Genomic DNA, 13,400 nt, shown 5'->3' on the forward strand with positions numbered 1-13,400 from the left:
CTGAAACAGACAGAAATCGAATGTGTGTCTCAAGGCCACGTGGAGCTGAGCTCTGCAGGAATGACCTTGAAGGAAAGAGGAACTTTTGTCCTAGCCAAAGTGCTCAGATGGAGGCAGGAAAGCTGTTTGCATGGCCCAGTGGCTTCTGGGGAGGAGGGGGTGTGTGTGAGAGGGCTCCTCTGATGATACTGGTGTGTGTCTTCTTCCTTTCTTTTTTTGTCCCAGTTCTTTCTCTTTGTTTTAATTAAAGTGTAGTTGATTTACAGTGTTATATTAGTTTCAGGTATGCAACATAGTGATTCAATGTTTTATCGACTGTACTCCATTTAAAGCTTTTACAAAGCAATAGCCATACTTCCCTGTGCTCTGTCCTTGTTGCTTATTTTATACATGGTAGTTTGTAACTTTGCATCCCATAGCCTTATCTTGCCCCTTTTCCCTTTCCTCTCCCCACTGGTAACCTCTGGTTTGTGCTATCTGTGAGTCTGCTTCTGTTCTGTTATAAACATTTGCTTCTTTTATTGTTTAGATTCCGCATATAACTGATTAACATAGAGTATTTGTCTTTCTCTGTCTGACTTCACTAAGCATAGTACCCTCTATATCTATACACATTGTTACAAATGGCAGAATTTTATTACTTTTATGGTGGGATAATATACCATTGTATACATGTACTGCCTCTTCTTTATCCATTTATCTGTTCAAGGACACTTCAGTTCAGTTCAATCGCTCAGTTGTGTCTGACTCTTTGCGACCCCATGAATCGCAGCACACCAGGCCTCCCTGTCCATCACCAACTCCCAGAGTTCACTCAAACTCACGTCCATCGAGTCGGTGATGCCATCCAGCCATCTCATCCTCTGTCGTCCCCTTCTCCTCCTGCCCCCAATCCCTCCCAGCATCAGAGTCTTTTCCAATGAGTCAACTCTTCGCATGAGTTGGCCAAGTTGCCTCCATATCCTGGCAGTTGTAAATAACGCTGCTTATGGGCATTGGGGTGCATATATCCTTTCAAATTAGTGGGGGTTTTTTGTTTTTCTTTCAAAATATATACCCAGAAGTGGACTTTCTGGGCCATTTGACGGTTCTATTTTTAGTTTTTTTGAGGAACCTCCATACTGTTTTCCATAGTGAATGCACCAATTTATATTCTCAATGGTGTACCAAGGTTCCCTTTTCTCTACTTCTTGCCAACTTTCATTGTTTGTTGACGAGAGCCATTCTGAAAGCTGTGAGGTGGTATCTCATTGTGGTTTTGATTTGCATTTCTCTAATCATTAGCAATGTCTTTGGGAAAATGTCTGTTCAAGTCTTTTGCCCATTTTTAACAGATTGTTTGTTTTTGATTTTGAGTGATATGAGCTGTTTATGTTTTGTATATTAACCCCTTATCAGTCATATCATTTATAAATATTTTCTTCCATTCAGTAGGTTGTCTTTTCATTTTGTCAGTGGTTTACTTTGCTACACAAAGCTTTTATGTTTAATTAGGTTTAATTTATGTTTGATTATTTTTGCTTTTGTTTCTTTTGCCTTAAGAGACAAATCCAAACAAGTTTTACTACAATTTGTCAGTGTTCCACTTGTATTCTAGAAGTTTTATATTTAGGTCTTGACTCTGTTTGGGTTTTTTTTTCATATATGGTGTAATAAAATGTTTTAACTTTATTCTTTAACATTCAGCTGTTCAGTTTTCCCCGTACCACTTATTGAAGAGACTGTCATTTTTTCTTTGTATAAATTTACCTCCTTTGTCATAGATGAGATTAATTGATCCTAAGTGGGTTGATTTCTGGGGTCTCTATTCTGTTCCATTGATCTCGGTTTTTGTTTCACTACCATAGTGTTTTGATTACTGGAGTTTTGTAGTGTTGTCTGAAGTCAGGGAATGTGATATCTCCAGCTGCTTTGTTCTTTTTTCTCAAGATGACCTTGGCAATTCAGGGTCTCTTGTGGTTCCATATAAATTTTAGGATTATTTATTCTAACTCTGTGAAAAATGTCATAGGCATTTTGATAGGGATTATATTAAACCTGTAAATTGCTTTGGGTAGTATGGACATTTTAATAATTAAGTAATTAATTCTTCTAATCCACAAACCCAGGTCATCTTTCCATCTCTGTGTACCGTCTTCAATTTGTCATCATTGTTTTATGGTTTCAGAATATAGGTCTTTCATCTCCTTAAGTTTATTCCTAGATATTTTGTTCTTTTCAGTACAGTTTTTAAACAGGATTGTTTTCTTGCTTTTTCTTTCTGATAGTTTGTTATTCGTATAAAGACGACGACATATTTCTGTGTATTAAGTTTATATCTACAACTTTACTGAACTCATTTATTAGTTCGAACAGTTTTTTTGGTAGAGACATTAGGGTTTTCTTTCATGTCATATGTAAATAGTGATGATTTTATTTCCTTTCCAGTTTGAATGCTTTTTATTTCTTTTACTGTGTGATTGCTATGGCTAGGACTGTGTTGAATAAAAGTGGTGCGAGACATCTTTGTCTTGTTCCTGGTTTTAGAGGAAAGGCTTTCAGCATTTCACCACTGAGTGTGTGATGTTAGCTGTGAGTTTGTCATGAATGGTGTTTATTTTGTTGAGTTGTGTTGCCTCTGTGCCAGCTTTGATGAGAGTTTTTATCAAGAATGTACACTGAATTTTGTCAAATGCTTTTTCTGCATCTATTGACATGATCTTTTTGTTAATATGTTGTATCACATTGATTTATTTGCAGATATTAAGCCATCCTTTCATCCCTGTAATAATCCCACTTGATCATGCTGTATGATTCTTTATATATATTGTTGAATTTGGCTTGCTAATATTTTATAGAGAGTATATTACATCTATATTCATCAGAAAATCAGTTTGCAGTTTGTTTGTAGTGCTTTTACCTGGTCTCAGTATCAGGGTGATGGTGGCTTTGTAGAATGAATTTGGGAGTGTTCCATTCTCTTCCATTTTGAGGAGCTAGTTTGAGGAGAATAGATATTAGCTCTTCTCTACATGTTTGGTAGAATTACCCTGTGGAGCCATCTGGTCCTGGACTTCTGTTTGCTGAATTTTTTGTTGTTGCTGTTTTTTTTTATGAATTCAATTTCACTAGTAGTGATCAATGTGTTCAGATTGCCTATTTCTTCCTGATTCAGTCTCCAAAGATTATGTTTGTAGAAATTTGTTCATTTTTTTCTAGGTTTTGGTGTATAACCATGGTAGATTTTTTCATATCTCTGATAATTGGTTGTTATTTCTCTTCTTTTATTTATTTGAGTCCTCTTTTTTTTCTTAGTGAGCCTGGCTAAGGTTTATTAATTTTGTTTATCTTTTTAAAAAAGCCAACTCTTGGTTTCATTGATCTTTTGTATTGTTTTCTTGGTCTTTGTCTTATTTATTTCCTCTCTGATCTTTGTTATTTCCTTCATTCAACTGACCTTTAAGTTTGCTTGTTCTTCTTTTTCTAATTCCTTTAGATGATAGATTAGGTTGTTTATTTGAGATGTTTCTTGAAGTTCCCCTTTATCATTATAAACTTATGTCTTAGAACTGCTTTTCTGCATCTCAAGCAGTAGCACATACCACAAGAAGTCCAGGTCACATCCCTGTATCCAGTTAGCCTTGTCTGTGTGTACCCACCCCAGCCAGCTTTCCCTTGAAAGTGGTCTCCAGCCTGAACCAGTCTGGTCCTACTGGCCTCGTAGCCCCTTTTGCCGAGATGCTAGAAAATTCTCTTTCTGCTAAAATGAAAGCAATTTAAAAGTGTCCTGTTATCACCTACAGAAAGTGGTTGATGCTTCATTTTAATGTATCAAATGTTATTATTTATAACATTATTGCATTCAAGTGGTTGTAAGGAGAAGAGGGCAAAGCAAAGCAATCTATCCCAAGAAAAATGGTTTGTTTGGAAATGACAAGTGCTTGTCAGATTATACCACCTCCCTTGTGGGGACAGTCAGAACTTGATTTTTTCCCCATTCTCTTGCTTTTGTGAATTCTTATTCTCAGTTCAGGGCCCAGCTCACTTCTGCCTGCATGGTGCTAGGAAGCACACACTGCTGGTGGCCATGGCCTCCAGCTAGACTGCTTGGGCTTTCAGCCCAGCTCTGTGACCTGTGGCTGTGTATGTAACCTTGAGCAGTCATCCACCCTCTCAGTGCCTCAGTTTTCTCATCTGTAAAATGGAGATAACGTAGTTCAGACCTTGTAGGGCTGTCATAAAGATAGTCACCTAGAGCAGTGCCTGGCACATGGGACCTATATACATATCACCAGTATCGTTGATGTAGTTGATTCATGTTTGCCTCTGTGCCCCTCCCACCCCCAATGGATCAGGTGAAAGCTTTCTTTTCTCTGAGCTGGTACTGTTATTCTTTTCTCCTGGGTACCCCTGATATCTAGTACTAGGACCCAGCCATTTTCCAGAGGCAGGGGACATCCTTGGAGCCTCCATGCCATGGGGATGGTTTCTCTTGATTTCTTCCCACAGGGTGTGGACACTGTAAGAAAATGAAGCCAGAATTTGAGAATGCAGCAGAAGTCCTCCACGGAGAAGGAGATGTAAGCTTTCTTTCCTTAACCTCCCCCGTTGCTCTCTACTAAATTCGTATCATTCAGTAATACGAACCATTAGGACAGCTTTCCCCTGCAAGCTCTGTTAGCAGCTCGCCAGCTCCATGGAGCCCTGCAGGACGTCTCTGTCCCCGAGTAGATGTGTCCTAGTCAAGCAGTTGGGCTCCTACCAGGGGTGGAGCATGCTCGGACTATGGGGTCTGGTTCAGAGAAATGTACTGGAGGTACCCATCCAGGTGGCCTCTGCCAAGGCCCTGGGCTCTGGGATGAAGCCCCATGGCTCTTTTTCTGTGGGACCTTGCCTACTGGGAACAGCCGCAGTCTACTCCACCTGGTTGATGGGGGTGATAAAAAGGCTTCATCTCAGGCCACAGATGAGACGGGTGGACATGTGTGGAGTTCCCGCCCCGTGAGGTTCTGACAGGCCCGGGGTGGGCTGGGGCCGGCGTCCGGGCTCCTCTTCTGCCAGCACCGCGTCTGAGGGTGTCACGCATGGTTGGCCTCTCCCCCGTCCCAGAGCTCTGGTGTCCTTGCAGCTGTCGATGCCACCGTCAACAAGGCCCTGGCAGAACGATTCCACATCTCCGAGTTTCCTACGCTCAAATATTTTAAGAATGGAGAGAAGCATGCCGTGCCTGCGCTCAGAACAAAGAAGAGCTTCATTGAGTGGATGCGAAAGTGAGTCTGATGGTCTCGATAGCACATGCTGGTCCCTGGCTGTCGGCCACTGGACAGGGCCTTGAGGAGATGAAGTAAACTTAGGAGCCGCTGACCTTGGCTCAGGGCCTGGGAGCCAAGACAGATAGGGCTTCCCAATCCTTAGGGCACCTTGGGTGTGCTGACCCCATGTCTGCATCCAGCAGGTTACAGTAACCTTTCTAGGTGTGGTGGCATCAGCTGCAGGAAGCCATGTGTTTCTCTGTTAGGACAGACTTCCCCAGTGTGCTAGCCCCAGGTTTCATCATATACACTTTATTGCTTTCCTTGTGAGTGAACAAAGGAAACCCAGCTCTTCACATCCAGAGCTGGACTCCAGGGGCCCAATTCTGGGCCTTCAGTAGTGTCCCTGGGGTGGCCCATGGTGGTTTGGGGTTGAAAAGAAAGGGTTGAAGAGCTCCCTCTGTCTGGGTATTAGTTTGTGAGGGCTGCCACTGCCAGGACCACAGGCTGGGTGGCTTACTGGCAGGAGTTAATTTTTTTCTTTTTTGTTTTTTTTTACAATTCTAGAGAGCAGATAAAATTTCGGCGGCTGGGGGGGGGGTTGCTTTCCCTGAGGCCTCTCTGTGGCCATCTCCCTGTGTTCTCACATGGTCTTCCGCCAGCTGCGCCCTAATCTCCTCATCTTTAAAGGACACCCGTGAGATCAGATGAGAGTCTACCTGAATGACCTCATTTTAACTTACCTCTCTAAAGACCCTCTCTCCACATACAGTCCTGTTCTAGGGTATTTGGGATTAGGACTTCAGCATAAGAATTTGGGGTAGGGGACACAGTTTACTCCATGGCAGCCTGCAAGTCCAAAAAAACATCTTGAGGAGCCTTGCAATTATTCATTCGAGGACTTTGGAACCTGCAGTTAGTAGCCTCTCCCCCCGCCACCACGCAAGTGCTTTCTCCTATCCTCACCCCTCCCCCGGGGACACACACCCATACGTAACTTGAATATTTGAGAATACCGCCCCATTTCTGCACTGACGGAAAGGTAAAGTCAAAGAAGACACTCTCCAGCCTTTGCAGAGGTCCCTGGTGTGGCATAATCATGCCTGCATGAGAACCAAGACTTGAGTGAGAGTCACCCAGTGACGCGAGAACTGTGCGAAATAGCAGCATCCAGGGGCAGTTACTTTGTCAGAACACTGGTCCTCAAACTTGGATGTGTGTAAACATTACCTGGTGTTGGTATGCTTATTGAAGTGCAGATTCTGAACCCTTGATTCGGAAAATGTAAATGAAAGAAATCAGTGATGGGGTTTTGAGAAACACCAGCTTATGGAACAGGAGCAAAGTTACCACTCAGTTTAGGAGAGGCTCCTGGCAAGAGGTGAGTGGACAGGTCAGGTCCTGGTCTCAGCCCCTCCAGTCTCCTGCTGGTCGCTAGGGGTAGATGCTCAGAGTAGCCAGGCCTTGTCTTAGGACCAGAGGGAGCAGGGGTTCATCTCCAAGAGGAATGAGATGCTGTCTCTGCTGGTCCTCTGGTGCAGGAGGCAGGTTGCTCTTCACACCTACCTCTTTGGCCTTGCTCTGCTGCCAGGGCTAGTTCCCTGGGAAGGTCTGAGCAGGGCAGGGGCTCAGGTGAGGTCCCTGGTGCTTGCACTGTGGTTAGAGGGCTGGGGGAACCAGAGGATTGATCATTGCCAATCCTTGGTCCAGAGGACTGGACACAGATAGTGAGCATGGAGGGTCTCTGTCCTTCCTGTCCTAGCCACCGCCTGAAAAAGCACTAGGGTAAGAGCATGGGCTTCAGAGTCTGAGAACCCTGCACTCAGATCATGACCCTGGGCCATTTACTTGACCCTGCTAAGCCCCAGCTTCCCATCTGTAAAGTGGAGACAATACTTTTCCCATAGACTTGTTCAGAGAATTAAATTGGATTATTGTGCATGGTGTGTGGAAATACTCAGAGGAAGCTTTGTTTGTTTTTGATGCCAGTTCTCATGTGGTGCAGTAACTGATGGTGCTACCACCTAAGTGCTGGAACCTCCCAGCCTTGGCAGCATGCTTGTATAACTGTTGCCCCATTTTATACTCAGATCCTACCGAAGCCTATCCCTATTTCCTTGGTTCAGAGAGGTAAAGTGCCTTTCCTCGGGACGAATTGTGGTTCTTTGGAAGCTCAAAAGAATCCACCAGGCAGAGCATCATTTAACAGCAGATGCTTTGAGATGATGAGGAGCTGAGGCCACCAGCAGGAGGGCGAGCAGATGGTGTCGGGTTAGGTTGATGGTGCCTGTAGGCTTGTGCACGAGTGACCCAATCAGGTGACTAAGATGTGCCCACGAGCAGACCAGCCCAGGGAAGCAGGATCCTGGGACAGAGCAGAGGGTTGGTGGGTGGTGTCAGCTGAGGAACCCAGGGTGTATGAGGAGATCTGGAGGGCAAAGAACAGGGCAAGACAGGAAGGCTGGGAGGGGCCAGTCTTGGTCACAAGAGCAGGGGTGCCATTAACCAAATGAAGAAGGTGGGGAAGAAAACTGTTTTGGGAGGTGTGGAAGAAGGGGAACAGTTCTAAATCTTGTTGGGATTGGACCTCCAGGTGGAAATACTGGGAAAACACCTGGAAATGGGCTTGGATGAGAGGTCAGGGCTCGAGTCATCCTGAGCTTAGGGGGTTATGGAAGCCACGCAGATGGATGAAACCTTTTGAGAATTGCAGGAGCGTGGAGATGGAACCAGAAGAAGAGAACGGGCTTTGGGGAAGGTGGGTGGGGTCTCTGCAGGTGCCTGGAAGGAGGGCTTCTGAAAGGTGAGTGTGAACTTGGGGCAGCTGACACTGCGCTGTGCTGCCCTCGCTGGGTACGAGGCCTGAGGTCCGGCGGGCAGGAGCTGTGTGGCACCAGGAGAAGAGGGGGTGCAGGCAGGGAGTGGATGTGGCAGCGTGGGTTCTGGACCACTCCCCAGAGCCACTTCTCAGAGAAGGGAGAGAGAAGCACGATTGTAGGAAGGGGGTCAAGGGCAGCAAGGGCTTTAAAAGACCCTAGAGATCTATACTTCTGTGAGGCAGAGTGGAGGGAACCAGTGGACAAAGGTAGACTGAAAAATTGTGAACGTTTCTCGAATGCCTGTCCTTTATGAGCGTTTACAGGCTCTTAGCGACTGTTAGTTGCTTGACCGACTAGGTGCTTTACATTCTCTGTCTCTGCTCTTCTTAAGGACCCCAGGAAGTAGGTATCGTTGTACTCATTTAACAGAAAGGAAAATGGAAGCTCAGAAGGGTTTGGTAACCTAACCTAAGGTCACACAGGTGATCGGTAATCTGGATTTGAACGCAGACCCTACCTCACTCTGTGGCTCATGCTCTCTCCACCAGAACAAAGGCCCGGGAGCAGAGGATCGTGGAGTGCTTAGGGTACCAGAAGAGGCAGGAGCGGGGAAAGAGGGCGCCCAGGTGCTGGGGTTCTCCCCAGGGCGAGGAGACGACTGGAGAGACTCCTTGTCCCCAGAGCAGGCTCAGGTCCTTCACACCTTCACAAAATGGCTTCTCAAGAGGCTCCTTGGAGGGAATCTTTGCAGACAGTTCACTTTTCTTTCTGTTTAACCTGAGGATTTGAACTCAGTTTTGGAAAGGACGCAAAGTGATTTTCTCTTATGTGCTCCCCTGAGTGGCTGGGGGTTGGGGCAGTGGTGGAAGCACTTCCCCCAGTGACTGTCTCCCCACCATTCCAATTCCTTTAGCCCCGAGTCCCCGCCACCCCCAGACCCCGCCTGGGAAGAGCAGCAGACCAGCGTGTTGCATCTGGCTGGGGACAACTTCCGGGAGAGCCTGAAGCGGAAGAAGCACGCTTTGGTCATGTTCTACGCCCCATGTAAGTCGCTGGGGCGCTCACCGAGGGGTGAAGGATGGGGTGAGGGATCTCCTAGGGACCTGGGCAGCCGCACGCCAACTCTGGGCCATTTTTGCTGTGAGCAGGGCTCTAGTTTCATTCCTGGCTGAGGTCCTTCAGAATCCAGGGCCAGCTCGGTTGGGTTCTGTTCTCACAATAGTCCTAAAGCCCTCTGCTTCTGCCTGTGCCTGGGGCCTGCCTTGTATTAATGATTACTCAGCCACCTCACGTCCCTGGACTCCCTCCCCTCTGGCTCCCTCCATCCCTCCAGCCATTGACTTCACCTTTGAACCCTGGCACTTATTAGCTGGGAATTCAGCCCGCCTCATTAGGCCTCTGTGTCCCTGTCTTCCTGAGCACCGCCAGCCCAGCCTCCTCTCCCTGACCTTCCTGAGTGGCTCGGAAGCCATGGGGTTGAAGCTGTGGTGGAAGTTCAGTCACGTTCGCTCAGAGCTCCCCACCAGGATCCCCATTTTAATCAAAGCTTAAGTTGAGGGGATGACGTGTCTGCTGATGTAGGTGTTTGTGATCTCAAATTGTGTGTGTTCCCATTTTAAAGTTGTTCACTGATTCGTAAGGGAAAAGCTCTTGAATTTCTTGCTCTGCCCTTTCTCCCCCACGTTACAGCTTAGTGTAATGGAATGGGGATAACAAAGCTGCGCTCCGCAGAGAAGCAGGCTGCTCAGTCTAGTTCTAGCCTCCCGTCCCTTCCTCTCCAGTGAGGAAGGGCTGCTCAGCTCTCACTGTCCAGGCAGGTCACCTCCTGGCCTAGCCTTCAACCCCGCCCTCCTGTGGCTGACGCTTCCTCTGGTTGTGCCTTTTCTTCTGCAAGTGGGCCTTGCGCTCTTTCAGTTCCTTGCAGAGCTTCCTCCTGTCCTCCTCTGTCCTGAGAGTAAGTCCAGAAGACTGTAGATCTTAAGGAGCTGTCTTCCTTCCAGGCAGAGTTGGGGGTGCAGCACTGAGACCAGGAGATGCCTGACTTGCCTGAGGCTTGGCAGCAAGTTAGTGATGATGGAGCCCTTCTCGCGGCCTGGGCTGATACCCTGCCTTAGTCACAATCCTGATTCAGATGGTAGTTACTTCCCAGCACCTGGTGAGAACCTGGTTGGAGAAAGAGTCTTTGACCAGCCATGGGGTGGACTTGAGAGAGTACTGCAGACTGAATACTTTCCCCAAATTCTCTCCCCTTGCCCCCAGACCTCAGTGGGGACACCTACCCTGCTGGGGTGCTAATGACCTCCTTGAAGTAACAGTTTGTGCTTCATGTCTGGGACCCAGGATACCTGGGAAAGAGGCCTGGTCCCTGCCCACCTCAAAAGTCTCACAGTCCTTCCCAATGAGAAATAACTAAATGTGATCCATGCAGGGCCTGTTGCTGAGCGACTCAGCTGCTGGCAGAGGGCTTGGTGTCTGGAGTCTCCCATCTCCCTTGCTGCCATGTCCTGCCCTGAGCTCTGCTCCAGGCTTTGAGATGTGTGTTCATCACTGGACAGGGGCAGGGGGGAGGGGACTACCTAATGGAAAAAAATCTTTAAAATGTTTTCAGCAATAAAATCAGTTCAGTTCAGTCACTCAGTCATGTCCGACTCTTTGCAACCAAACGGACTGTATAGCACGCCAGGCTTCCCTGTCCATCACCAGCTCCTGGACGTTCTCAAACTCGTGTCCATCAAATTGGTGATGCCATCCAACCATCTCATACTCTGTTGTCCCCTTCTCCTCCTGCCTTCAATCTTTCCCTGCACCAGGGTCTTTTCCAAGGAGTCAGTTCTCATCAGGTGGCCAAAGTATTGGAGTTTCAGCTTCAGCATCAGTCTTTCCAATGAATATTCAGAACTGATTTGATTTAGGATGGACTGGTTTGATCTCCTTGCAGTCCAAGGGACCCTCAAGAGTCTTCTCCAACACCACAGTTCAAAAGCATCAATTCTTCAGCGCTCAGCTTTCTTTATAGTCCAACTCTCACATCCATACATGACCACTGGAAAAACCATAACTTTGACTAGACGGACCTTTGTTGGCAAAGTAATGTCCCTGCTTTTTAATATGCTGTCTAGGTTGGTCATAGCTTTTCTTCCAAGGAGCAAGCATCTTAATTTCATGGCTGCAGTCACCATCTGCAGTGATTTTGGAGCCCAAGAAAATAAAGTCTGTCACTGTTTCCATTGTTTCCCCATCTATATGCCATGAAGTGATGGGACCAGATGTCATGATCTCCATTTTTTGAATGTTGAGTTTTAAGCCAGCTTTTTCACTCTCCTCTTTCACTTTCATCAAGAAGCTCTCTAGTTCTTCTTTGCTCTCTGCCATAAGGGTAGTGCATATCTGTGGTTATTGATATTTCTCCCGGCAGTCTTGATTCCAGCTTGTGCTTCCTCCAGCTTGGCATTTCTCATGATGTACTCTGCATATAAGTTAAATAAGCAGAGTGACAAAATACAGCTTTGACATACTTCTTTCCTGATTTGGAACCAGTCTGTTATTCCATGTCCAGTTCTAACTGTTACTTCTTGATCTGCATACAAATTTCTCAGGAGGCAGGTCAGGTGGTCTGGTGTGCCATTTCTTTCAGAATTTTCTACAGTTTGTTGTGATCCACACAGTCAAAGGCTTTGGGATAATCAATAAAGCAGAAGTAGACGTTTTTCTGGAACTCTCTTGCTTTTTTGATGATCCACAGATGTTTGCAATTTGATCTCTGGTTCCTCTGCCTTTTCTAAATCCAGCTTGAACATCTGGAAGTTCATGGTTCAGGAAATGTTGAAGCCTGGCTTGGAGAATTTTGAGTATTACTTTGCTAGTGTGTGGGATGAGTACAATTGTGCAGTAGTTTGAACATTCTTTGTCTTTGCCTTTCTTTGGGATTGGAATGAAAACTGACCTTTTCCAGTCCTGTGGCCACTGCTGAGTTTTCCAGATTTGCTGGCATATTGAGTGCAGCACTTTCACAGCATCATCTTTCAGGATTCAAAATAGCTCAGCTGGAATTCCATCACCTCCACTAGCTTTGTTTGTAGTGATGCTTCCTAAGGCCTGCATTCCAGGATGTCTGGTTCTAGGTGAGTGGTCACATCATCATGGTTATCTGGGTTGTGAAGATCTTTTTTGTACAGTTCTTCTGTGTATTCTTGCCACCTCTTCTTAATATCTTCTGCTTCTATTAGGTCTATACCATTTCTGTCCTTTATTGTGCCCATCTTTGCATGAAATGTTCCCTTGGTATCTCTAATTTTCTTGAAGAGATCTCTAGTGTTTCCCACTCTGTTGTTTTCCTCTCTTTCTTTGCACTGATCACTGAAGAAGGCTTTCTTATCTCTCCTGGCTATTCTTTGGAACTCTGCATTCGAATGGGCATATCTTTCCTTTTCTCCTTTGCCTTTAGCGTCTCTTCTTTTCTCAGCTATTTGTAAGGCCTTCTCAGACAACTATTTTGCCTTTTTTGCATTTCTTTTTCTTGGCAATAAAATAGCAATAAAATAATATATTCTTATTTATCCTATAGGTAGCGTATAGTGAAGTGAAGTAAAAGGGTTAGTTACTCAGTCGTGTCTGACTCTTTGCTACCCCATGGACTGCAACATATACTTAATTTGTATGTAAAGAATCTAAATACTGCAGAAAGGTCACGTACCTGATAAAGGTAGGTGTAAAGTAAAAAGCAGGCGCCCATTTGCCCTGTCCCCCAATCCCACCTCCCCTCACATCCTCCCTCCATAGTCTCTGCACAGCTCCTGCTGTTTGGTTGTTCTCTCCTGTTCCAGGCCCCTCTGTTGGCTCTGAATGGTCTGGTCATGGTGACCGCCCCTCTTAAGCCAGCTTGGCTGAGTTGAAATTGGAATTTTTTGTCCTGTCCTTGGTCTTTGTTTCTCTCTCCCAACTCTGGGAGGCTGCTTTAGTTTCCTGCAACACAGAGGTGGTGCCTTTTTAAAGAGCCCATATTAAAAAATCATGCCTCTTCTGGCCCACCTGACATGTCTGGGGAACATCTTCATGCCCTTTCTAAAACAACCTCCCCTCTAGTTATTCATCTGCCATGCTCTTTCTTTTGGATAATGAGAAAATGAGATGTAGCAGAAGGCTATTAATCTGAGGCCTGGATGCTTTAAATTGATGGTAGCAGGAATTTGCACTAAATTGACAGTGACCTTTATGCTTTCAGTAAGCAGAGAAGTTAAAAAGGAGAAATTAGTGATACCAGATTTGGGGGAAGGGAGTAGCTTATTTCCAGCCAGCCTGATGTCTTAGTGGGCATTCACGTGCCACTCACAGGGGACCTCTAGGTACTGCA

At 45.9% G+C, this 13,400-nt stretch overlaps 1 protein-coding gene across 1 annotated transcript in view; it reads left to right on the top strand.

The window, feature by feature from the left end:
• The window catches only part of PDIA5 (protein disulfide isomerase family A member 5), a 91,639-nt gene that overhangs the window by 69,906 nt on the left and 8,333 nt on the right, over nucleotides 1-13,400 (top strand). Inside the window, exons 12-14 of the mRNA XM_018045711.1 lie at nucleotides 4,489-4,559; nucleotides 5,089-5,249; nucleotides 8,964-9,094. Coding sequence (XP_017901200.1) covers nucleotides 4,489-4,559; nucleotides 5,089-5,249; nucleotides 8,964-9,094 — 363 coding nt within the window. The remainder of the gene's footprint in view (nucleotides 1-4,488; nucleotides 4,560-5,088; nucleotides 5,250-8,963; nucleotides 9,095-13,400) is intronic.

The sequence above is a fragment of the Capra hircus genome, chromosome 1 (assembly GCF_001704415.2).
Source record: "Capra hircus breed San Clemente chromosome 1, ASM170441v1, whole genome shotgun sequence".
Taxonomy (NCBI): Eukaryota; Metazoa; Chordata; class Mammalia; order Artiodactyla; family Bovidae; genus Capra; species Capra hircus.